A 27,769-nucleotide genomic window follows, 5' to 3' on the forward strand; every position below is an offset into this window, starting at 1 on the left:
GGGTTAGGGTTGTGATGTTGTCAGGGTTAGAGTTGGTATTAGGGTTAGGGGTGTGTTTGGGTTAGTGTTGGAGTTAGAATTGAGGTGTTTCCACTGTTTAGGCACATCAGGGGGTCTCCAAACGCAAAATGGCGCCACCATTGATTCCAGCCAATCTTGCGTTGAAAAAGTCAAATGGTGCTCCCTCCCTTCCGAGCCCCGGCATGTGCTCAGTGGTTTACCCCCACATATGAGATACCAACATACTCAGGACAAACTGGACAACAACTTTTGGGTCCAATTTCTCCTGTTACCCTTGTGAAAATAAAAAACTCCGGGCTAAAAAATAATTTTTGAGGAAAGAAAAATATTTTTTTTATTTTCATCTGCGTTATAAACTTCTGTGAAGCACTTGGGGTTTCAAAGTGCTCACCACACATCTAGATTAGATCCTTGGGAGGTCTAGTATACAAAATGGGGTCACTTGTGGGGGTGCTCCAATGTTTAGGCTCACAGGAGCTCTCCAAACACGACATGGTGTCCGCTAACGATTGGAGCTACTTTTCCATTCAAAAAGTCAAATAGCTGTCCTTCTCTTCCGAGCCCTGCCGTGCACCCTAACAGTGGTTTACCTCCACATATGAGGTATCTTTGTACTCAGGAGAAATTGCAAACAAATTTTAAGATCCCTTTTATCCTGTTGCCCATGTGAAAATGAAAAAATTGAGGCTAAAATAAAATTTCTGTGAAAAAAAAAGTACTTTTTCATTTTTACGGATCAATTTGTGAAGCACCTGAGGGTTTAAAGTGCTCACTATGCATCTACATAAGTTCCTTGGGGGGTCTAGTTTCCAAAATGGGGTCACTTGTGGGGGAGCTCCAATGTTTAAGCACACAGGGGCTCTCCAAACACGACATGGTGTCCGCTAAAGATTGGAGCCAATTTTTCATTCAAAAAGTCAAATGGCGCTCCTTCCCTTCTGAGCCCTGTCGTGCGCCCAAACAGTGCCCCCCCACATATGGGGTATCGGCGTACTCAGGACAAATTGGACAACACCTTTCGGGGTTCAGTTTCTCCTTTCACCATTAGGAAAATAAAAAAATTGTTGCTAAAAGATCATTTTTGTGACTAAAAAGTTAAATGTTCATTTTTTCCTTCCATGTTGCTTCTGCTGCTGTGAAACACCTGAAGGGTTAATAAACTTCTTGAATGTGGTTTTGAGCACCTTGAGGGGTGCAGTTTTTAGAATGGTGTCACTTTTGAGTATTTTCAGCCATATAGACCCCTCAAACTGACTTCAAATGTGAGGTGGTCCCTAAAAAAATGGTTTTGTTAATTTTGTTGTAAAAATGAGAAATTGCTGGTCAAATTTTAACCCTTATAACTTCCTAGCAAAAAAAAAAAAAAATGTTTCCGAAATTGTGCTGATGTAAAGTAGACATGCGGGTAATGATATTTATTAACTATTTTGTGTCACATAACTCTCTGGTTTAGCCCCTTAATCCCATTGGACGTACTATGCCGTCGAGGTGACCAAGGACTTAAATCCCAGGGACGGGATAGTACATCCTACCAAACGCGGAACGGTATAAAGCCCCCCGCCCCCCAAAAGAAATTCATGAATAGCTGGTTTTTGGTCATCCTGCCTCACAAAAATCGGAATAAAAAGCGATCAAAAATTGTCACGTGCCCGAAAATGCTACCAATAAAAATGTCAACTCGTCCCGCAAACAACAAGACCTCACATGACTCTGTGGACTAAAATATGGAAAAATTATAGCTCTCAAAATGTGTAGACGCAAAAACTATTTTTTGCAATAAAAAGGGTCTTTTAGTGTATTGACAACTGCCAATCATAAAAATCCGCTAAAAAACCCCGATATAAATAATAAATCAAACCCCCCTTCATCACCCCACTAGTTAGGGAAAAATAATAAAATTACAAAAAATGTATTTATTTCCATTTTCCCCATTAGGGTTGAGGTTAGGGTTGGGGCTAGGGTTAGGGTTGCAGCTAGGGTTGGGGCTAAGGTTAGGGCTACAGTTAGGGTTGGTGCTAAAGTTAGGGTTAGGGTTGGGGCTAAAGTTAGGGTTGGAGCTAAAGTAAGGGTTAGGGTTTGGATTACATTTACGGTTGGGATTAAGGTTGGTATTAGGGTTAGGGGTGTGTCAGGGTTAGGGGTGTGTCAGGGTTAGGGGTGTGGTTAGGGTTACCCATTGGGATTAGAATTAGGGGTGTGTTTGGATTAGGGTTTCAGTTAGAATTGGGGGGTTTCAATGTTTACGCACATCAGGGGCTCTCCAAACGCGACATGGCGTCCGATCTCAATTCCAGCCAATTCTGCGTTGAAAAAGTAAAACAGTGCTCCTTCCCTTACGAGCTCTCCCATGAGCCCAAACAAGGGTTTACCCCAACATACGGGGTATCAGAGTACTAGGGACAAATTGGACAACAACTTTTGGGGTCAAAGTTCTCTTGTTACCCTTGGGAAAATACAAAAAAAATATTTTTTATTTTCACGGCTCTGCATTATAATCTTCTGTGAAGCACTTGTTGGTGGGTCAAAGTGCTTACCACACATCTAGCTAAGTCCCTTAGGGGGTCTACTTTACAAAATGGTGTCACTTGTGGGGGGTTTCAATGTTTAGGCACATCAGGGGCTCTCCAAACGCGACATGGCGTCCCATCTCAATTCCAGTCAATTTTGTATTGAAAAGTCAAATGGTGCTCCTTCCCTTCCGAGCTCTACCGTGCGCCCAGTGGTTTACCCCTACATATGGGGTATCCGCGTACTCAGAACAAATTGCACAACAACTTTTGGGGTCCAATTTCTTCTGTTACCTTTGGGAAAATAAAAAAATGGGGGTGAAAATATAATTTTTGTGAAAAAACATGGATTTCTTATTTTTACGGCTCTGCATTATAAGCTTCTGTGAAGCACTTGGTGTGTCAAAGTGCTCACCACACATCTAGATAAGTTCCTTAGGGGGTCTACTTTCCAAAATGACCATCCGTGACCGCTCCTGGCACATAGTGCTGTATGTCAGCTGTAATAATTAGCTGACACCTGGCGGCGATCGGCAGCGCTCCCCCCCGTGAGCGCGACTGATCGTGCTGGACGTACTATTCTGTCCATGGGAAGTAGGGCCCGGGTCACATGGACGGAATAGTTTGTCTAACGGCAGAAAGGGGTTAAGGGGAAGGCGCTCCACTCCCTTTAAACTGAGTATTGCCCTTGAATGCCGGGTTCACTGCCTGTCCTAGAAACAGTTAGTTACTGCAGTCGCACGTAGGTCAGGGCTCAGTCCCAGGGCAAGGTCCTGCTTTCCAGCCAAAAAGGTGAAAAAAAAAAAAATCAACTTTCTCTTCAGGCCTTCTGGCCATACTACATCCAACTCTGGGGTGCTGCTCCAGTGCTCCTTTGCCCATGGGATGCAGAACAGTCCCACTGTATTAGTTTCAATATGGTGCAACGACCACAACTTTAGTAAAGGAGTAATACCTCTGAAACGGCATCCACTTAACAGCGGCACATATCCCATGCTGCTCCACATCGGCTCTGTATTCGTACTCCAGTAGATGACCCTACAGTTGCAGGTATTGTGTCCTCCTGCCACCATAATGACAGGAGAGGTGCAAAACTTGGTCGTACAGTGACCGGTAAACAGGAGACCAATTGCGCCTGTTCCAGGCCCGCATATAACTCCAGGTGATAACTTGACAGGCCGAGAGGCACGGGACTGCAACGCAAGGGCTCGCTCTCCACGTTGGGAGGCCGAGTGACAGGTTGGGCATCTGGGGTGAGGGGCCATGGCATGGACCAGCCTTCCGGAGTTGAGGTGCACTCACCGCCTCCAGCTCCTGCAGCTTGGCCGTGCCCATCCTGCGAACGTGGGATCCTTCCGCGGACACAGCTGAACACTCGGGCTCCTGAGACCGAAGCTCTGGCTCGGCCTTAAATTCCGGTGTGGGCTGCTCCAAGGTAGTCGCTGTTTTCGGTCCCTGCTGAGACTGAAGCACTGACTCCGGGCTTAGGGGTTCCGCCTCACGATGTAACTTCTCTGGCAGCCGCCGGCAGAGCTCCTCCACAGGTACAGGGAACCGGTCAGTCCGGACTTCATCTGCGACTCCTCTCAGTCGTCCAGGTCGGGTCTTTTCCTCCTCCGTCTGTCACCATCTCCATTCAATGCGGCCTAGGCTGCCGCAACTGCACAGAAGATTTTCCTCTGCACCCCACCCATTCCAAAGTGGGGTCTCCTCTGGCCACACCACCCATTTCTCTGCCTTGGGTGGTAGAGGGCGAAGTCGCTTTCTTTTCATCTGCGCCCACCATGGGTAGAAAGAGGGGCATTGCTGGTCAGATTTTCGCGCCACCTCTGCGTTGTCACACACACGAAGGGTGTCAACATGGTTGTTCTCCTTTTTGGCGCCAACCTGCACCATCTTCATGGCCGCCATCCTGGCCACATGCAAAGTATCAGTCATATTTAAGGTTTTAGACATGTCCAATACATCAGTCACATTTGTTTTTTCAGCAATATCCATGGCATCTCTATCCTTACTATTTCTGGTCACATCTAAGTAATCAGCATATTCTTTCTTCCCGGTTTCTCCACATTACAAAATATAGGCATCCTGCCAACTACACCAAGTGTGAGGGATGCCACGGCTGTAGTCATGTCCGAGGTCACGAGGGCGTTTGTGCCCTGGCCTCCCACCAAATGAAAATAGTGTCCATTATTTTGCATACCTGTGGCTCCACTTTCTACGCCATCAGGGTCCTCTTTGCTCTGCTGTAGGCTCCCTAGAGACGTCTCCGCACAAATAGAGACACAGTCCATTTCAACTTTCGAATTAACAACTTTACTGTTTTCTTTATGCAGCACAGCCATATTCTTCACAGCATTTACAACATGTTTCACATTGCTCATTTCTTCCTCTTTCCCTGCACTTCTCTCTCTGTCACACAGCACGTACCCGGGTCGGACCATCTCACATGGTTCCTCAGCATCCTCCCTGTTCCGCTCCGCTACGGTTAGATCTTCCCTAGTCTGTTTCACGCCAGACATGAGAGTATCAGCCTCCGAAGTCAGTTGCCACATGGTGAGCGGCCTGCCCATCTGTACTGTCTCTTGCTGTGACACAGCATCCTCCTGGTCCAAAACTCACTGCATCTGAGTATCCCTCAGCCGTTCCGTACTGGATCTGAGGGCATCAGTCCCCGTACTGTTACTGCTGCTGTCATAAGCTTCTTTTCCTGCTGCTGTTCTGGCCTACTACTATTTAGGCCTGGTGCTGCTGATGGCCTGCATTTTCCCTTAATCAATGTTGTGTGGTCACTGCTATCCTCCCGGGCACTTAAGCCAGGCAAGCAGTTTAGGCACCCTGGTCCATCTGACTAGATTCAGGAAATGCTCCTCGCTTGCCACACAGCAGACCCCTCCTACATTAGCTATCTATAGTGTGGAAACCTATCCTTACTAAAAAAAAAAAAATAGAATGTCCCCCAACTAGTGGCTAAAAATTGGCATTACACTCTCCCTAAGGCCGGCGTCACACTAGCGAGTTTTACGGACGTAAGAGCGCAGAAAATACGTCCGTAAAACTCGCCAAACAAACGGCACAATTATTCTCAATGGGGCTGCTCCTATCAGCCGTATATTACGGTTCAGTATTATACGGCTTTCTACGGCCGTACAAAATCGCAGCAAGCTGCGTTTGTCAGCGTATTGCGCAAAAAAATGCCAATGAAAGTCTATGGGAGCGAGGAAAATACGGATTCCACATGGACCAGCAGTGTGACTTGCGAGAAATACGCAGCGGTGTTAGTGAAAAGCCGGTAATTCAATTGCCGGCTTTTCATTTCTCCTTCACAAACCCGACAGGATATGAGACATGGTTTACATACAGTAAACCATCTCATATCCCCTTTTTTTTGCATATTCCACACTACTAATGTTAGTAGTGTGTATGTGCAAAATTTGGGCGCTGTAGCTGCTAAAATAAAGGGTTAAATCGCGGAAAAGATTGGCGTGGGCTCCGGCGCAATTTTCTCCGCCAGAGTGGTAAAGCCAGTGACTGAGGGCAGATATTAATAGCCTAGAGAGGGTCCATGGTTATTGGCCCCCCCTGGCTACAAACATCTGCCCCCAGCCACCCCAGAAAAGGCATATCTGGAAGATGTGCCTATTCTGGCACTTGGCCACTCTCTTCCCACTCCCGTGTAGCGGTGGGATATGGGGTAATGAAGGGTTAATGCCACCTTGCTATTGTAAGGTGACATTAAGCCAGATTAATAATGGAGAGGTGTCAATTATGACACCTATCCATTATTAATCCAATTGTCTGAAAGGGTTAAAAAACACACACACACATTATTAAAAAGTATTTTAATGAAATAAACACACAGGTTGTTTTAGTATTTTATTGCTCTCTCAATCCAGCTGAAGACCCTCGCTTGGCAAAATAATAAACCCACAATATACATACCCGCTGATGAACCATCACGTCCCACGAGGTAATCCATCTGAAGGGGTTAAAATATTTTACAAGCAGGAGCCCTGCTAATGCAGCTGTGCTCGTGCTTGTAAGCCCCGGCGAATGAAGGAAATGTAGGTCAATGACCTATAGTTACCTTCAGTCGCGGTGAGGCGCCCTCTGCTGGATGTCCTCATGAACTGCAGCCTGGGAACTTTTTCCCACGCTCGAGCTCATATGAGGACAACCTGCAGGGGGCGCCTCACCGCGACTGAAGGTAACTATAGGTCATTGACCTACATTTCCTTCATTCGCTGGGGCTTACAAGCATGAGCACAGCTGCATTAGCAGGGCTCCTGCTTGTAAAATATTTTAACCCCTTCAGATGGATTACCTCGTGGGACGTGACGGTTCATCAGAGGGTATGTATATTGTGGGTTTATTATTTTGCCAAGCGAGGGTCTTCAGCTGGATTGAGAGAGCAATAAAATACTAAAACAACCTGTGTGTTTATTTCATTAAAATACTTTTTAATAATGTGTGTGTGTGTTTTTTAACCCTTTCAGACAATTGGATTAATATTGGATAGGTGTCATAATTGACGCCTCTCCATTATTAATCTGGCTTAATGTCACCTTACAATAGCAAGGTGGCATTAACCCTTCATTACCCCATATCCCACCGCTACACGGGAGTGGGAAGAGAGTGGCCAAGTGCCAGAATGTGCCTTTTCTGGGGTGGCTGGGGGCAGATGTTTGTAGCCAGGGGGGGCCAATAACCATGGACCCCCTCTAGGCTATTAATATCTGCCCTCAGTCACTGGCTTTACCACTCTGGCGGAGAAAATTGCGCGGGAGCCCACGCCAATTTTTACAGTGATTTAACCCTTTATTTTAGCAGCTACAGCGCCCAAATTTTGCACATACACACTACTAACATTAGTAGTGTGGAATATGCAAAAAAAAAGGGGATATGAGATGGTTTACTGTATGTAAACCATGTCTCATATCATGTCGGGTTTGTGAAGAAGAAATGAAAAGCCGGCAATTGAATTACCGGCTTTTAACATATATCGCGCTGAATTAAATATAAATACAGAATATATATATATATATATATATATATATATATATATATATATATATATATATATATATATATATATATATATATATATATATATATGTCTCAATGATATATATATACATATATATATATATATATATATATATATATATATATATATATATATATATATATATATATATATATACTGTATATATGTTTTACCGAACATTTGAGCACGTAAATCCATTAGATGTCGGTTTTGCAAGCCTGCGAGAAAATATCGCAGTGCGGATGCCATACGGATTACATACGGAGGATGCCATGCGCAAAATACGCTGACACACCCTGCCTACGGATCACTATTTTGGGAACATTTCTTCGTATTACGGCTGTAAAAAACGGACCGTATTGTCTTACGCCGAGTGTGACTCCAGCCTAACACTATCATTAATTCAATACACTATATACAATGTACATATAGCAGCATGGAAAGCTTAAAGGGGTAGACTTTACATCTCCTTACACTATAATAAATGTATTATCTATTGTCATTGGACAATAGATGGTGACAAATTTTTGACATCAATACACTGTATTTTAGTTGGAGCTATCAATGTAACTACTATTAAAGTGCCCTCCTCTAGTATATCAATAGAAAGCACATAGGCATCACTGCTCTCCTGAGTCCTGAGCCAACACAGGCTAAAAAGAAACATACAGTGCTCTTCAATATAGAACCACAGATCCCAGCCAGGATCTACAACGAATAAATCAATTATTAAATGTATGAATCCAGTACAGTGTATTGCTGTCAAAAAATTGTCACCATCTAATGTCCAATGACAATACATAATAAATTTGTTATAGCAATAGCTCCACTTAATACACACGACATTGCTCCTAGTAACTGCTATAATTCCAATGTTTATTGAAAACTGTATTTGAACTAACAGAGTGGTAGCTCAATCCAATGTCATAGGGGGTAGCTACTGTGAATACACATGAGATCATCTAGACTCAAAGCCCTTTAAGGGCAGTCATCTTCTCAGGTTCACACAGAAAATATTATATTGAATAAGTCTGTTATAATGTGGGGGCAAAAACCTGAATGACAGTATATAAACAAAAAGGGAGAAAATATTATGTTGCTATAATTGATTTACATAAAATTTGCTCTCCAGTTGATAAGCGATAAGGTATCATGCCCCATCACAATCTATTAGATTGCCTAACATCTGTGCTGAAACCGCAGATCTCAATAAAGATATCACTGGAAAATTGTGGTTGACCAGGCACTTTTGTGTGTTTTAATAATAGTAAAACTAAATTTTACATAAAATTTGTCATTAAAAAGTTATGTTTTAATATTAATTTTTCTTTACTCTAATTGGATTAGTCAGTGAAAATGTAAAATTATATATTTTTGTAGAAATTACAAATATTAGTTCCCTGTGAAACTACCCAGCCAGATAAGGCGGTTGATCTGTCAATCACAATACTCACACCTCAGCCTCAGATTTGGCAGCAGAGCTGTCAATCCTGAGAGCTCAGCCAGCCCTCAATCCCATAGGGTAGCAGACCTGCCATTCAGAGAGTCCATAAAACACTGTGAGTGGTGGAATCGTGACAGATTTACTAAGCATGTGAATCTCTGTTCAATTCAGCTGCCTAAACACTTATACTTACTTTTATCTGATGATAGATGAGTCGAGTCATATTAAGATTTAGTGCATTCAGTGCCTTTGGCCTATTTAAAGTAATCACTCCTGAGCAGCCATGTTTTGCCAGCAGGACCTCTGAATCTGAATCTGAAGCTGCGTGGCTGGACATATACTGCAATAAAGAAAACAACAAACATTAATACTTTTAATAATTATAAACCTATCAGCGCTACATGAGGCAAATGTCCATCACAAGCTATTGAAAACTAGTATTCCATGACAGATATACATGTCATGCTGAGTCAGTAGCGTATGCACAAAACACAGGTTACTGCTGAAACTATGGGACATGCCATTTAATCTATAGGGATCCTATCAGATCCCCCATGCCATCCAACCCATCAGCATTTGAGTATTTATTGCTAAATTCCCAGCCTAACCAGCCCTTTATCCTGTTAGTTACAACAAGTTAAAGAAACGCGTCACTCTGTAACCTCAGGCGGGGTAAGGTTCTCAGTCTCTTTGCTATATCTCCAGTTATTTTCTGTTATTGAAACATAGTTTTTCTGTCGGCCATTTTGCTTTGTCCTGATGCAGCTACCTTGCCCTGAGTCATTATGGAGTTTCTAGCTTCTATGTTTGCGCCCTGTTTTCTGCCTCTTGCCTTTTTAAGCAGCCTTAGCTGTTCAATCAGTGCTTCTGAACCAGATCTGCAGTTAGCCTGTGACCTGGCTCCTGGAAGTCTTGGACTTAGTATTCCAGCCATCTCCTACTGTGGATCTCTGGGACACTTGTGGACACTGGAACCCTGCTGCGTGCTAATCAACATTTGCAAGGAAAGTAACAGAGAGAGAGACTCTGAACCTGGGTGCTTAATGCTGAACTTAAGGTTTACTCTGGCCTGCCGTGTCTACTGCCTCTGTACCTGAAATTGTGTAAAACCTTTTTCTCTCTGGCATACTTGTATGAAGTAATACAAGCAAGTCATAACCAAACCTGTGTTTTCCCCGCACCCAAGCACTAGACTATAAATAGACAGTGTACAATACATCACACGGAGTGCCCAGAAAAGGATACCAGTCAAAATAATATATAGAAAAAATTATGTCACTCCCGTTACAGCAACAATTAGGATTACTTCACTGTGAATAAATAATCTAACGGTTCATAATCATTTATAAAGTTTCAGTCACTACATGGACCTTCTTCAGACAAAATAAACCTCAGTGTAACCCCGTAAATCCTCAGTGTAGAGCATACGTGAAACTGCCTAATGTGGTGCTGCAGGTATTACTTGTTTCCAGGGTTCCAGTACTAAGAGCGCTATATAGAAGTGCAAGAATTTTGTGCTCTTCCATTTGGCAGAATTTGTGCACTTCTACATAGCGCTCTTAGCACTGGAACCCTGGAAACAAGTAATACCTGCAGCGTCACATTAGGCAGTTTCACTTATGCTCTACACTGAGGATTTATGGGGTTACTCTGAGGTTTATATTGTCTGAAAAAGGTCCATGTAGTGACAGAAACGTTATAAATGAATATAAACCGTTAGGATTACTTCACTGTGAATAAATAATCTAAATGTTACTGTAACGGGAGTGATATAGAAGGGTTAATAGGTAGCCTTTAAGTGCCTCTTGCCTTTAATTGTTAGAATTACTAGAATCTGTTAACGCAGTAGTCTGATGGTCTCCCCTTCAAGGAGACTACACTTCTTATCATGTATGTTCTCAATAGTCAGTCACAACATGTTTTTGGTACGTTGTGAGGAATAAAGGTCAGTATGACCCTGGGTGATGGTGGGGGCTACATGAATTACATTGTGTGTTAAGGTACCTTCACACTAAACGATATCGCTAGCGATCCGTGACGTTGCAGCGTCCTGGCTAGCGATATCGTTGAGTGTGACAGGCAGCAGCGATCAGGCTCCCGCTGTGATGTCGCTGGTCGTTGAAGAAAGTTCAGAACTTTATTTGGTCGTCAGACCGGCGTGTATCGTCGTGTTTGACACCAAAAGCAACGATGCCAGCGATGTTTTACACTGGTAACCAGGGTAAACATCGGGTTGCTAAGTGCAGGGCCGCGTTTAGTAACCCGATATTTACCCTGGTTACCAGTGTAAAATGTAAAAAAACCAAACAGTACATACTCACCTTCGCATCCCCCGGCGTCCGCTTCCCACACTGACTGAGCGCCGGCCGTAAAGTGAAAGCACAGCACAGCGGTGACGTCACCGCTCTGCTGTTAGGGCCGGCACTCAGTCAGTGCAGGAAGCGGACGCCGGGGGACGCGAAGGTGAGTATGTACTGTTTGTTTTTTTTACATTTTACACTGGTAACCAGGGTAAACATCGGGTTACTAAGCGCGGCCCTGCGCTTAGCAACCCGATGTTTACCCTGGTTACCTCGGCATCGTTGGTCGCTGGAGAGTGGTCTGTGTGACAGCTCTCCAGCGACCAAACAGCGACGCTGCAGCGATCGGCATCGTTGTCTGTATCGCTGTAGCGTCACTTAATGTGAAGGTACCTTTACACTTGTTGTAAATGGTATAAAATACTGCCTTTTGCTGCATTACATCAGATAAAAGTGACTTGCTCACAGGATATGTGTGAGGTGTCTTTTTGTCTCCAAGCGCGCTTGTAAAATGACGGGCGTAATTCCACAATTTGGTCTCACTGGTGATCTGTCAGCTGACATTGAGTCAGAACGAAAACAGCTACGACAGGAGTGCCAGAATTGTTTCTATCTTTCAGACATCAGTCTTTTGCCGTCAGTCTCAGTCTTGCGAATTTTGAAAAAAACGGATCCGGCGAATGTTGCCGCCGGAGCCGTTTTTTTCTCATAGACTTGTATCAGCGACGGATGGCCTCACGTTTCATCCATCGTTCACCGGATCCATAGAAAATTGTTTATCCAGCGGCTGGAGAAAACGGACGGTCATTGCCAGCTCTCTGCAAACCTCACGCACATTCGCAGCTCAATTCGGCAGCATCATTGCACCTCTGATGCCGGGTGTACGTTTCCTAGCTTCAGAGGCGCATTGCGCATGACCGGAAGTGCAGAAGTGCAGAAGACGGATCACATCTTCTCTACTTTCAGTTAAGCACATTGTGCCTCTAAGCCAGGAAGCGTACACACGGCATCAGAGGTGCAATGATGTGCCTGAAGACAGCTGCACTTATGCGCAAGGTTTGCAGAGAGCTGGCAATGACTTTGGCTCTTGCAAATCACGTTACCACGCCAATGTGCTCAGTGTGAACCTGCTTTCATCTGTGAAGAGCACAGGGCGTCAGTGGCGAATTTGCTAATCCTGTTCTGTGGCAAATGCCAAGCGTCCTGCACAGTGTTGGGCTGTGAGCACAACCCCCATCTGTGGATGTCGGGCACTCAAGACCATCCTCATGGAGTCGGTTTCTAATCGTTTGTGCAGACATGCACATTTGTGGCCTGCTGGAGGTAATTTTGCAGGGCTCTGGCAGTGCTCCTCCTGTTCTTCTTTGCACAAAGGCTGAGGTAGCAGTCCTGCTGCTGGATTGTTGCCCTCCTATGCCCCCCTCCACATCTCCTGGTGTACTGACCTGTCTCCTGGTAGCGCCTCCAGCCTCTGGACACTACGCTGACAGACACAGCAAACCTTCTTGCCACAGCTCGCATTGACGTGCCATCCTGGAGGAGCTGCACTACCTGAGCCACTTGTGTGGGTTGTAGAGTCCGTCTCATGCTACCACGAGTGTGAAAGCACAACCAACATTCAAAAGTGACCAAAACATCAACCAGAAAGCATTGGTACTGAGATATGGTCTCTGGTTCCCACCTGCAGAACCACTCCTTTATTGTGTCTTGATAATTGCCAATAACTTCCAACCATTGTCTATTCCATTTGCACAACAGCATGTGAAATTCGTTGTCAAACAGTGTTGGTTCCTAAGGGTGGTGTCTCACAGTGGCACTTTGGTCGCTACGATGGCACGATCCGTGACGTTCCAGCGATATCCACATGATATTGCTGTGTCTGACACGCTACTGCGATCAGGGACCCCGCTGAGAATCGTACGTCGTAGCAGATCGTTTGAAACTTTCTTTCGTCGTCAAGTGTCCCGCTGTGGCGGCATGATTGCATCGTGTGACAAAGGTGTGCACGATATTGTATACGATGTGCGCACAGTAACCAACGGCTTCTACATCGCAAATACGTCGTGAAATTATCGCTCCAGCGCCGTGCATTGCAAAGTGTGACCGCAGTCTACGACGCTGGAGCAATAATCAAGCGACGCTGGAACGTCACAGATCGTGCCGTCGTAGCGACCAAAGTGCCACTGTGAGACAGTACCCTTAGTGGACAGTTTGATTTCACAGAAGTTTGATTTACTTGGAGTTATACTTTTTGAGCAGTGTATTTGCACTTTATACACTTGGATTTTTCATTAGGATTTTTTCCTCTAAGATCTACTATATATTTCACTGAGTTGGGTTTTGCTATTTTTTTCAAAATAGTTTGTGTCACGTGGTACCTTATAGCATCTTGTCCCTCATTTAATGACCTAGCACATTTCTTTTAATACTTTTTTAACATTGTTGTATCAATAAAAATTACTTTTTAACCATAAAGTACTTGGGGTTACCATTGCATTCCTTTTGGTGACAAATTTTGTGATTAATGCAAAGAGGGACGACAAATCTGGGGAATCTAACGCTTCATCGACTAGGATCAGTTTAAGAAAAAAAAAATCATGTTAATTGTTTATTTCACCCGCAAAATAGACAAAAAAGTAAGAAAAAAAAGGTACCAAATAAGGCTCATACCCATCACCATTAAAAAAAAAAAAAACAGCCCGTATTTGGTCCAGAAAAGTGGAACATGAGACTTTCATGCGAGTGCAATCCGATATTTTAACACCTAACATCTGATTTACATGCAAATGCGATCAGATTGCAATGCAATTTTAACATGGGCTTTCACAAACAGCAATTATCTATGCAATTTACACATAATTTTCCAAGGAAATATTTTTCAAGATAAATACCGTATATACTCGAGTATAAGCTGAGATTTTCAGCCCATTTTTTGGGGGCTGAAAGTCCCCCTCTCGGCTTATACTCGAGTCATACCCGGGGGTCGGCAGGGGAGGGGGGGCGGGGGCTATCTAATTATACTCACCTACTGCTGGCGCGGTCCCTGCGCGTCCCTGCTTCTTCCAGCGCTGCATATTCTTCCAGTACTGAGCGGTCACATGGTCCCGCTTATTACAGTAATGAATATGCGGCTCCACCTCCCATAGAGGTGGAGCCGCATATTCATTTCGGTAATGAGTGGTAACTGTGACCGCTCAATACAGGAAGAAGATGCAGCGCTGGAAGAAGCAGGGACTGCACAGCGCCAGCAGTAGGTGAGTATACAGCGCTGCGCGATATTTACCGCTCCTCGATCCGGTGCGGCTCAGTCATCAGCGTTCTCTGGCTGTGATGCTCAGGTCAGAGGGCGCAGTGACATAGTCAGTGCGCGCCCTCTGCTGAACGTCAGTGCTGAAGACGGAGCCGCACGAGGAGCAGGTAAATACTGAAAGTGCCGGGGGTCCTGAGCGAAGAGAGGTGAGTATGTGATTTTTTTTTTTTTTTTTTTTATCGCAGCAAAAGAATATGGGGCAGTGACTGTACGGATCATCTGTATGGGGCCATAATGATTGTGCAGCACTATAAGGGGCAGTGACTGTACGGAGCATCTTATGGGGCCATAACGATTGTGCAGCACTATAAGGGGCCGTGACTGTACGGAGCATCTTATGGGGCCATAACGCTTGTGCAGCACTATGAGGGGCAGTGACTGTACGGATCATCTGTATGGGGCCATAACGATTGTGCAGCACTATAAGGGGCAGTGACTGTACGGAGCATCTTATGGGGCCATAACGATTGTGCAGCATTATAAGGGTGAACCACGTGGGCGACCACGGTGCACATCCCCTGTGATTTGATAGTGCGGTATGTACCATATTTATGACATGAGTCTTTGGGGCCACATGGGTAATCAGTCAATACTTTTATAATTCTGCCTATGCTGTAATGTATTTTGGACTGATTACCTATATGTGTTGCAATGTTGCAATAAACACTAGTGCTCTGTGGTTTAGTCCTTGGTTATAGGATCTGTGGGTGTGGACTTTGTTAGGGGAACCTGTTGCCTGCCATTACTGTGCACCTATGTGTATTTTTACTTAATAAAGTGTTTTCTATTTTTCATTACTTGGACTCTATTTGACTGCAATTTTGGCGCTTTGTGTTTCATATATATATAGGCAGTTGTCCTTTTGTGGTCCCCGGTCTGTCCTATTTTTTATGGGTCACTAAATGCTTTATGGGTTTACCTATTAGGACAGACTATGTATGCCACTGAATATTGATTTTTTAGCATTATAAGGGGCAGTGACTGTACGGAGCATCTTATGGGGCCATAACGATTGTGCAGCACTATAAGGGGCAGTGACTGTACGGAGCATCTTATGGGGCCATAACGATTGTGCAGCATTATAAGGGGCAGTGACTGTACGGAGCATCTTATGGGGCCATAATGATTGTGCAGCATTATAAGGGGCAGTGACTGTACGGAGCATCTGTATGGGGCCACAACGATTGTGCAGCACTATAAGGGGCAGTGACTGTACAAGCATCTTATGGGGCCCTAACGCTTGTGCAGCATTATAAGGGGCAGTGACTGTACGGAGCATCTTATGGGGCCATAACGATTGTGCAGCACTATAAGGGGCAGTGACTGTACGGAGCATCTTATGGGGCCATAATGCTTGTGCAGCATTATAAGGGGCAGTGACTGTACGGAGCATCTTATGGGGCCATAATGATTGTGCAGCATTATAAGGGGCAGTGACTGTACGGAGCATCTTATGGGGCCATAACGATTGTGCAGCACTATAAGGGGCAGTGACTGTACGGAGCATCTTATGGGGCCATATCGCTTGTGCAGCATTATAAGAGGCAAGTGACTGTACGGAGCATCTTATGGGGCCATAACGCTTGTGCAGCATTATAAGGGGCAGTGACTGTACGGAGCATCTTATGGGGCCATAACGATTGTGCAGCACTATAAGGGGCAGTGACTGTACGGAGCATCTTATGGGGCCATAACGATTGTGTAGCATTATAAGGGGCAGTGACTGTACGGAGCATCTTATGGGGCCATAACGATTGTGCAGCATTATAAGGGGCAGTGACTGTACGGAGCATCTGTATGGGGCCACAACGATTGTGCAGCACTATAAGGGGCAGTGACTGTACGGAGCATCTTATGGGGGTCCTGAGCGAAGAGAGGTGAGTATGTGATTTTTTTTTTTTTTTTTATCGCAGCAAAAGAATATGGGGCAGTGACTGTACAGATCATCTGTATGGGGCCATAATGATTGTGCAGCACTATAAGGGGCAGTGACTGTACGGAGCATCTTATGGGGCCATAACGATTGTGCAGCACTATAAGGGGCCGTGACTGTACGGAGCATCTTATGGGGCCATAACGCTTGTGCAGCACTATAAGGGGCAGTGACTGTACGGAGCATCTTATGGGGCCATAACGATTGTGCAGCATTATAAGGGGCAGTGACTGTACGGAGCATCTGTATGGGGCCACAACTTTTGTGCAGCACTATAAGGGGCAGTGACTGTACGGAGCATCTTATGGGGCCCTAACGCTTGTGCAGCATTATAAGGGGCAGTGACTGTACGGAGCATCTTATGGGGCCATAACGATTGTGCAGCACTATAAGGGGCAGTGACTGTATGGAGCATCTGTATGGGGCCATAACGATTGTGCAGCACTATAAGGGGCAGTGACTGTACGAGCATCTTATGGGGCCCTAACGCTTGTGCAGCATTATAAGGGGCAGTGACTGTACGGAGCATCTTATGGGGCCATAACGATTGTGCAGCACTATAAGGGGCAGTGACTGTACGGAGCATCTGTATGGGGCCATAACGATTGTGCAGCATTATAATGGGGCAAGTGACTGTACGGAGCATCTTATGGGGCCATAACGCTTGTGCAGCATTATAAGGGGCAGTGACTGTAAGGATGATCTTATGGGGCCATAACGTTTGTGCAGCATTACATGGGGCAAGTATCTGTATGGAGCATCTTATGGGGCCATAACGTTTGTGCAGCACTATATAGGGCAAATATCTCTATGGAGCATCTTATGGGGCCCTTATTACCCTTTATGCAGGATTACATGGGGCATATTTTAATATGGAGCATCTAATGGGGCCCATCAAACTTTATGGAGCATTATATGGGCCTCCTGATTCAATATGGATATTCAAAAACACTTAACCTTCTGATGTCTCAATTAATTTTACTTTTATTGGTATCTATTTTTACTTTTTAAATTTACCGGTAGCTGCTGCATTTTCCACCCTAGGCTTATACTCGAGTCATTAAGTTTTCCCAGTTTTTTGTGGCAAAATTAGGGGGGTCGGCTTATACTTGAGTATATACGGTATATATCTATTGTGAGGCAATAACGGTCGTCGTGTATGACACACGATGACCGTTATGTATCCCCAAGGATGCGCACAGAGGTATATTGAACCTGCTGGAGTGCATAGTAATCACAGCTACACCTGTGGTTACAATGGAATTGGTCAAACTATTTGGCCAAATCAAATTTTAGGAACACCCAACATCGGCTTTTATTTTTGTAGAGATTTGCAGGTTTGGTAGTGGGGCGAATCTCTCCTTCCACTCCAAGGTTTTGGCGTAGCCCTATCCACGATTTTCAGTTAAACTGTGAGTTGAGGTTTGGGTGTCAGTGTTTTGTTTACAAGCTACTTGTGATGCACCCAAGAGGTATATGGCGGTGAAGTCGCCCAAGGCAACAGCTTATGATACTGACTGTTTGGGTGACCCGGCTGCAATACGGAGGACAATGTTTACCTTGCTTTGTGAGATTTTGGAAATAAAGACTTTTTTGTTTAACTCTCTTGGGTCACTGCCTCTCTATCACAATGTGTGAACACCACTACACTACATATGGTGGAGAATGCAGGCAGTGTGAATGTTTGGAGGTCTTAATGTGGTGCTCTGCTTAGGCCTACCCAGGAGCACGAGCATATCATTAACTTAAAACTTAAAATAAAGATTAAAAAGCAACCACAAGTTGGATTTCATCAACAGAGGTATCATTTTAATCAGTATAACGGCGCCAACTTGACAGTGTCTGTAGGTTAATGAGCACAATCCTGTCGACAGGATCCTGTGTAATTTGTGAGGCAGTGAGGTGGATCATATGCGAGGGTCGATATGTATCCCCCCAGGATACAGACAGAGGCCTATTAGACCCTCTGGAGTGGCTTGTATTCACAGCAGGACGCCTGTGAGTCACAAGGCAAAGTAAAAGTAAGTGTGGACCTGGTCAAGCTATTTGACTAAAGCAATGTTCAGGAAAAACGCGGTAAGGGCTTTTATTTTTGAAGCAGACTACAGGATGGTAGTGGGCGGTAGGCTTCCTCCAAGCCGAGTCTTACAAGTGGCCCATGGCCACAGATTAAAGTTAAAAACCCTGCAGTATAGGGTTTGGGTGTGTCAGCATTTGTTTGCAAGTAGCAGGACAGGTGGCTCTGCAGCATCCAGCCTGTGTGAGGTAACACAGAGCCAAGAGCAGCGAACGCCTGGCACCGCGCATCTGTGATCTGGAGGATAACGTGTGCTGTGCACTGTGTGAGTTGTTTGGACATTAAACATGTTTGCTGTGAAATTTCCTGTGGTCCCTGTCTGTCACACTGCACCAACCCTGCTGTACTACATTTGGTGGAGAAGGCGGGCAGTGTGAATTGAGGCAACCCCAACGCCGGCTACATGTCTGTCATTATGCCTGCCACACTGCAACCCAGGCCTGCAGACAAAATGGAGGAAATCCTGAGGCAGCTGTTCCTCATGCAGCAACATCAGCAACAGACTAATAACCTGTTGCTACAGCAAATTGCAGCCCTGCGGGAGGCACCTCCAGCGCCAACCTCGGAGCGTCGCGAGGCCAGAGACAAGGTTGGCTCCGCTTTGAGAAAACTGAGTCCGGAAGATGACGTGGAAGCTTTCCTCACTGTATACAAGCTCACGGCAGAGCGGGAGAACTTGCCAACTTCCCAGTGGGCCGAAGTGTTGGCTCCGGTCCTGAGGGGTGACGCGCTAAAGGTCTACTTTGACCTCAGCCGGGAGGACGCCCAGGACTATGCCAAGCTAAAAGGTGAGATCCTTGCCTGACTGGGGGTTAATACCTACGTAACAGCTCAAGGGGTGTTGTCATGGACTTTTGTGGAGTCCCAGCCCACCCAGTCTCAGGTGTATGACTTACCGCAGCTTATAAAAAGGTGGCTCCAACCTGAGAATTTGACTCCGGCTCAGATGGTGGAGAGGATGGTGGTCGACCGGCTGGTGAGAGCTCTGACAGCAGCCATATAGCGTTGGGTGGGCCAACGGGACCCGGGCACTCTGGACCAGGTGGTGGGACTGACTGAGTGGTTCACGGCCACTCAGGACTTTATACGGGACACGGCTCTACTAAGGCTGTCACGTTGGGCCCCACCAGCCCAGGAGCCTGAGAAAAGTCCACGACCCTGTACTGGGGCCTATCAGGACCAAGCCCGTATCGAGGGAGTATCCCGAAGGAAGAGTAACAGCAGACATGTGTCCCTAAGTTGGCCCCATTGTCCAGTCGTGCCACAGCTATCAAGTGTTGGCGGTGCCAGGGCCCCGGACATGTGGCTGCCAACTGCCCTGACAGCTGAACCCATGGACTGTGGGTATACTAGTCGTGTGTCTTTGTATGCCCAGCCAGTCTGCACCGCAACTACAGGCACTGCTGGCAGCAAACCCAACTGTGCCAGGTACTTGTCATCAGGTACCAAACGGAGGCTCTTTTGGACTCTGAGAGCTTAGTGATTCTGGTGCATTGGTCTCTTGTTGCCGAGGACAACCCCAATGGACGGAAAGTGGGGGTGGTGTGCATACATCGGGAACTCAGAGAGTACCCAACCGCAGAGGTTACATTTTCCACACCATTAGGAGAAATAAAACATGTGGTGGGAGTGGTGAAGACCCTTCCATATGGGATTGTGTTGGGAAGAGACTTACCCCTGCTCTAGTCCCTGTGGGAGACCAGGGTTAACCCTTCCATGGTAAATGCTATTCCGGGCATGGAAACCGAAGATCCCGAGTCAAGGAATAGGACAGCTCGGCTCCAGGATCACACTCTAACCCGGGCACAGGAAAAAGTAATCGAGGAAAATGGGGTGGCTCAGCAACGGTGTGTGGAGACGGTGTTCCCACATATGGTGATCAACAAGGAGTTATTATACAAGGTTGATAAAATCCAGGATGAGGTGGTAGAACTGGTAGTCCCCAAATCCTACCATCGGGCGGTGCTCGACATGGCTCACAACCACATGCTGGGAGGGGATTTGGGGGCAAAAAGACACAGGAGCGTATACTGTGGCTTTTTTTTTTGGCTTGGGGTCTATGCTGAGGTCCAGAGGTACTGTGATACATATCCAGAGTGACAACTAACCTCACCCACTACGAACTACCGGAGTCAATTGGTGCCTCTGCCTATTATAGAGGTACCTTTTGAACGGATTGCGATGGATCTGGTAGGTCCAATAGTAAAATCTGCCCAGGACCATCAACACATATTAGTAGTCGCAGACTACACCACCCGGTACCAGGAGGCCATTCCGCTTCGGCACACCTCGGCTAAGCTTATCGCCCGGGACTTGTTTGCCATGTTCTGTCGCCTTGGGATACCGAATTAGATCCTCACTGATCAGGGGACTCCTTTCATGTCCAACAAGACGAAGGAACTGTGCAGGCTCCTCAAGATAAAGCAGTTGTGCACGTCGGTGTACCACCCTCAGACCGACAGACTAGTCGAGCACTTCAACAAAACCCTCAAATCCATGTTGAAGAAGGTAGTCTCCAAGGATGGAAGGCATAGGGACATGTTGCTGCCCTACTTGATGTTCGCCATTCGCGAGGTACCACAGGCTTCTACAGGATTTTCACCCTTTGAGCTACAGTATAGCAGGCATCCTAGGGGTCTGCAGGACGTAGCCAAAGAGACATGGCAGCAGGAACCTACGCCACATAAAAGTGTCATTGATCACGTGGCCAAAATGCAGGATCGGAACCCAGCAGTCATACCGATAGCAAAAGAACATTTAGTGGATGCTCAGGCGGCGCAGGCCGTGTATATAACAAAAAAGGCCACAGCTTGCTCCTTTAAAGCAGGAGATTGGGTGTTGGTTTTGGTGCCCCCCACCGAAAGCAAGTTTTTGGCCAAGTGGCAAGGGCCGTATGAAGTTTGGGAAAAAGCATGGAAAGTAAACTACCGAGTTTACCAGCCCAGGAAAAGGAAACCGAACAGTTGAATCATGTTAATTTGTTGAAAGCATGGAAGGAACGGGAGTGTATGCTAACAGAGGCGACTCCCAACATGTCATCTGGGGACCCTCCGATGTCAGTCCGGACGGAGGCCGAGGGAGAGGTAAAGATAGGAGACATCCTCTCGAAACAGCAATGGCGAGAGGTGCGGAAATCGGTACAGGAGAATACTGATGTTTTCTCGGGATTACCCGGTCGTACATCTGTTATTCAGCATGACATTGTCACCGAGCCTCACATAAGGGTACGAATGAAACCGTACCGTGTGCCCGAGTGCACGATTCTGTAATTACTTGCGTAAAATGAGGTGTCGAAGTTCGACCTGTACCCAATGCCTCGGATGGACGAGCTGCCAATATCCAAGGGTTATTGGCAGGTGCCTCTTATGGAGTCGGCAAAGGAAAAGACAGCCTTCATAACACCGGAGGATCTGTACCACTATATTGTCCTGCCCTTTGGACTACATGGGGCCCCAGCCACGTTCCAGAGGCTGATGGACATACTGCTGGAACCCCATCGGAATTATGCATCAGCGTACTTGGAAGACATCATCATCTTTAGTACTGACTGGCATACCCCACTTGTCTCAGGTGCAAGCGGTAGTAGATTTGCTTAGAATTGCGGGCTTGACGGTGAATCCCAAGAAATGTGCGGTAGGGCTTGAGGAAGCCTGGTACTTGGGATACGTGATCGGCCATGGGGTTCTCAAACCCTAAATAAAATTAAAAAATGAGGCTATTCAGAACTGGCTCCGACCTATTACAACCAAACAGGTGAAAACGTTTCTAGGCATCATGGGGTACTGCCGGAGGTTTATACCTAATTTTTCGGGGAGAACAACACCCCTAACCGATCTCCTCAAAGGAAAACAAAACGGTCATGATTTGGTGGAACCCCCAGGCGGAGGAAGAGTACCGATCCATGAAGGTGACGCTGTGCAGACAGAACGTCCTAATTAGCTTAACTTCCAGAAATGCTTCATCGTACAGACGGATGCCTCTAACGTTAGCCTAGGAGTGGTGTTGTCGCAGGAGGTGAACGGGGAGGAACATTCAGTCACCGAAGTAGGAAACTCACCCCGGCCGTGAAAAATTATAGTGTAGTGGAGGAGTGCCTTGCCATTAAGTGGGCCTTGGAGACCCTACGCTATTATATACTCAGTCGACCGTTTCGCTTGTTGACAGATCTTTCACCCTTGGAATGGATGAGGAATGCCAAGGAGAGGAATGCTCGGGTCACCAGATGGTTTCAATTCCTGCAGAATTTAAATTTCACAGTTGAACATCAGGCATCACCGTTTGAACAGAGGGGGCAGTGAGGGGGATCATATGCAAGGGTCGATATGTATCCCCCAGGATGCGGACAGAGTCCTATTAGACTGGCTGGAGTGCCTTTTATTCACAGCAGGACGCCTTTGAGTCACAAAGCAAAGTAAAAGTAAGTGTGGACCTGGTCAAGCTATTTGACCAAGGCAATGTTCAAGGGAAAACCCGGTAAGGGCTTTTATTTTTGAAGCTGACTACAGAATGGTAGTGGGGCAGTACGCTTCCTCCAAGCTGGGTCTTACAAGTGGCCCATGGCCACAGATTCCAGTTAAAAACCCTGCAGTATAGGGTTTGGGTGTGTCAGTGTTTGTTAGCAAGCAGCAGAACAGATAGTTCTGCAGCGTCCAGCCTGCGTGAGGTAACAGAGCCAAGAGCAGAAAAACGCCTGGCACACCGCAGCGTGATAAGGCGGTGCAGTCGCCTTCAGCAACCAGTCTTGTGTACAGACTGTTGTGATGCCCCGGCTGCAATCCAGAGGATACCGTGTGCTGTGCACTGTGTGAATTGTTTGGACATTAACCCCTTCATGACCTGGGGTATTTACGTTTTTCACTCCCCTCCTTCCAAGAGCCATAACTTTTTTTTTTATTTTTCCGTCAATATGGACATGTGAGGGCTTATGTTTTGTGGGACGAGCTGTACTTTTGAACAACATCATTGGTTTTAGCATGTCATGAACTAGAAAACGGGAAAAAAAATCCAAGTGCGGTGTAATTGCAAAAAAAGTGCAATCTCACACGTGTTTTTTGTTTGGCTTTTTTGCTAGCTTCACTAAATGCTAAAACAGACCTGCCATTATGATTCTCCAGGTCATTACGAGTTCATAGACACCAAACATGTCTACGTTCTTTTTTATCTAAGTGGTGAAAAAAATTTCCAAAATTTGCTTAAAAAAAAAATAAAAAATTGCGCAATTTTCCGATATCCATTTTTCATGATCTGGGGTTGGGTGTGGGCTTATTTTTTGCGTGCCGAGGTGACGTATTTAATTATACCACTTTTGTGCAGATACATTTTTTTGATCGCTCGTTATTGCATTTTAATGCAATGTCGCGGCAACCAAAAAAATGTAACTTTGGCTTTTATGTGTAGGTTTGATTTTTTTTTTTATTGTTTTATTTTGATTGGGACGAAAGGGGGTGATCTGAACTTTTATATATTTTTTTTTATATTTTTAAACACTTTTTTTTTGCCATAGTTCAATAGCCTCTATAGGAGGCAGAAGCTGTTACTACACGATCGCCTCTGCTACATAGAGGTGAAGCACAGGTCACCTATTCAGCAGAAATGCAGCATTGCTTTGAGCGCAAGGAGATCAAGGAGACCTCAGGTTGTTATGGCAATGCACCGATGACCCCCGATCATGTGACGGGGTCAGCGGTGCGAGCGCACGGCCATACGGCCGGCGGCGCTTGTTAAATGCCGCTGTCAGAGTTTGACAGCGGCATTTAACTAGTTAATGGGAGCGGGCGGATCAAGATTCCGCTTGTGCCCATTGCGGCCACATGTCAGCTGTTGGTTCCAAAATTGTGCTGATTTAAAGTAGACATGTGGGAAATGTTACTTATTAAGTATTTTGTGTGACATATCTCTGTGATTTAAGAGCATAAAAATTAAAAGTTGGAAAATTGCGAAATTTTCAAAATTATTGCCAAATTTCTGTTTTTTTCACAAATAAACGAAAGTCTTATCGAAGAAATTTTACCACAATCATGAAGTACAATATGTCACGAGAAAACAATGTCAGAATCACCAGGATCCGTTGAAGCGTTCCAGCATTATAACCTCATAAAGGGACAGTGGTCAGAGTTGTAAAAATTGGCCCGGTCATTAACGTGCAAACCACCCTTGGGGCTTAAGGCCCTCAGGGGACAATATACCAAGCTTGAAGGTCCAGAAATTCTCCTCATTAATGAGTCTCCTGTATCTGTTTGCACAGGACTCAGATATGTGGTCAGTAATGGTCAGTCTCATCTCCCTAGGGTTTTTTGAGTGTTCCAATAGAAAATGTTTAGTAACACTGTGAAGAAGGTAACCTGTCCTAATGTTGTGTCTATGTTTATTAAGTTTATTAAGTCTGGCCTGCATGGTCTGTATCGTGTGGCCTACGTATTGCAGGCCGCACAAACATTCCATCAAGTACACAACATAGGACGAATGACATGAAATATTACATTTAATTTGAAAAGTTTCTCCTGTAGTGCGAGATAAAAAAATTTCTGGCCCCATTAACAATAATAGGGCAGCATAGACAATTAGCAGCATAGACATTTAGCAGCATTACACCGAAAACAAACTAGCTTGCATTCAAGATTACCCCTTTTTTCCTCAGAGACTTGCAATATGCTACTAGGAGCTACTAAATTTCTAAGATTTCGTCTACGCCTATAAATAATCCTTGGTTTAGTGGGTAAGCTTTTTGACAAAACTGGGTCATTCCTCAGGATGAACCAATATTTATTCAACAACCTTTGGAGCGTCTGTCGCGACTGACCAAAAGTTGTTACAAGACTCAAATTATTTGCAACATCATCCCGTTCTTTTGAGTAAGATGTAGAATGGATCTTATCAATACAATCTGCTTGGGTCAATGCCCAAGTTCTATTAAAGGCATCATTGAGCAACCTTCTGGGATATCCTTTAGCCGCAAATCTTCTTTTCAGAACTTTTGATTTAAGGAGAAAATCATGATCATAACTACAATTCTTACGTATTCTCCAAAATTGCAAGTATGGAATGTTTTTAATCGAACTAGGGAGGTGTCCACTGTCGCACCCAAGGTAGCTGTTCACATTGACCTGTTTGAAATGCGTAGCTGTAGACAAACTCCCAGAGGCATCCAGCCGGATGGACAAGTCCAAGAATTGAAGAGCTCCGTCAGCGATGTTAGAAGTAAATGACAGCCCCCAAGAATTAGAATTCAAATGAGCCACAAAGTCAATAGCCTCTTCCCTCATGCCTCTCCATATAAAAAAACAGATCTTCAATAAAGCGGCGATATAATATGATATGGGTTAGACCCAGGGCGGACTGCGCAATGTGGACGGACTCAAAAAGCCCCATGAAGAGATTAGCATAACTCGGAGTGAATCTCGTCCACATTGTGCAGCCCAGAGTATCCAGAGAACAGAGTATCGCCTTTCTGGGTCTTACCATCACAAAAAATACAAAAGGGGGCATTAGTACACATACTTATCGTAAACCGACGGCAACGAATAGTTTGTTACAGTGGCAGAGTCATCACCCAACCCCCCTTAAACGTGGTATACCTAAAGGCCAATTTCTTCGAATTAGAAGAAATTGTTCTGATGTGGCCACGTTTAAACATCAAGCCAGTGACCTCCATCGTAGATTTAAAGAGAGGGGATACCCTACGGGCGTCCTGGTGAGATCTTATAATGACGCACTCGTAAGGGATAGATCCCTTCTTTTGAGAGCAAAGGAGGAATCTAGAGTTGCCTCTGGTCCAGTCAGATTGATAGGGACTTTTGACAATCAGTCTGAAAGAATATATCAGATTATGAAGAAACACTGGGGAGTACTTCAGGCCGATCCGGGCCTAAGGGACATCATCCCACATACACCCAGCATTACCTACAGGAGGGGTAAGTCCATCGGGGACAGGTTAGTACATAGCCTGTACCAGAGACCACAGCCAAAGGGTACATGGCTTGATAGGAAACCGTTGGGCTTCTTTAAATGTGGTAACTGTACCAAATGCCAATATGTAAAACCATCAAGGCAATTCACCAGTGCTGCAAATGGGAGATGCTTTGATATAAGGGACTTTGGTAATTGCAGGTCAGTGGGAGTGGTATATAAGATCACCTGCCCCTGCCCCCTGGACTATATAGGTAAGACCACTAGGGAGATAAAAACAAGATTTGGGGAACATCTCGGGGATATTAAGAATGCTAGAGATACCCCTTTGGCACGGCATTTTAATCAGGTACATGGGGGGAGCCTGGAGGAGATTACATTTTGCATGGTTGAGTTGTTGAAACCAAGGATTAGAGGAGGGGACTTTGATAAAGCCCTGTTAAAACGCGAGGCAGAGTGGATATTCCGCATGCAATCTGTGTCGCCAAGGGGACTGAATGAGTCTTTGACTTATACTTGTTTTCTGTGATATCCAATTGTCCATCTATATAGGCTTCGTCTGTGTCCTGTGTTACTATATATTTGAAAGGGACTAACTGTTTTAGGGACTGTCATAAAAACTGCACTTTTTTTGTTGCAGTAGTCTATTGTTTTGACTAATATTTAAATAATTTTTGTATCCCTCATCTTTAGCATTGTACTGGTTTATCTTAATTTGGAGGCATATTGTATGACTATTATTCCTCCTGTTCATCCTAATTGAGGAGGGTATTGTTAGTATTTCTACAATGCCTCACTATAATAGTAATTTCACCATCTCTATCTACTACCATCCCTATCTACTGCCATTACTTCATTCTGGTATTGATATGGTTATAATTTAGTTGCGATATCAGGAGCCATTTTTGTGGCCCCTTCCATTATCATTTTCTGCTCCAGATTTAGTTTAATGGAATGTATTTTGGTGTCTTTACACTTAGCGGCGGAGATTTTTCCTTCATTACACGTAGTGCGCTTGCGCACCTTAGATTGCAACCGGCGACCTTGATCATGCGCCGTGCATCTCCGGGTGGTTTGTTCCTTAACCACCATGCGCATGCGCGGTTACATCATCCTAGCGCGTGCGCAGATTGAATAATGAACATGGCGCCGTCCACAAGCATATGGCGCTCAGGAACTCCAGGACGCTACTCAGTACAGATATCCCGGTATGTTATGCATTATT

The 27,769-nt window shown here is 45.3% G+C and overlaps 1 protein-coding gene across 4 annotated transcripts in view; it reads right to left on the reverse strand.

The window, feature by feature from the left end:
* The window catches only part of HIBCH (3-hydroxyisobutyryl-CoA hydrolase), a 962,330-nt gene that overhangs the window by 767,213 nt on the left and 167,348 nt on the right, over positions 1-27,769 (reverse strand). For 3 of the 4 annotated variants that reach the window (XM_077275660.1, XM_077275658.1, XM_077275657.1), the window contains exon 3: positions 9,213-9,359. The exons of the other annotated variant lie outside the window; for it this stretch is intronic. In XM_077275660.1, the coding sequence (XP_077131775.1) occupies positions 9,213-9,359 (147 nt within the window). The remainder of the gene's footprint in view (positions 1-9,212; positions 9,360-27,769) is intronic. 4 annotated transcript variants of the gene reach the window in all.

This window comes from Ranitomeya variabilis, chromosome 7 (genome assembly GCF_051348905.1).
Source record: "Ranitomeya variabilis isolate aRanVar5 chromosome 7, aRanVar5.hap1, whole genome shotgun sequence".
Lineage (NCBI taxonomy): Eukaryota > Metazoa > Chordata > Amphibia > Anura > Dendrobatidae > Ranitomeya > Ranitomeya variabilis.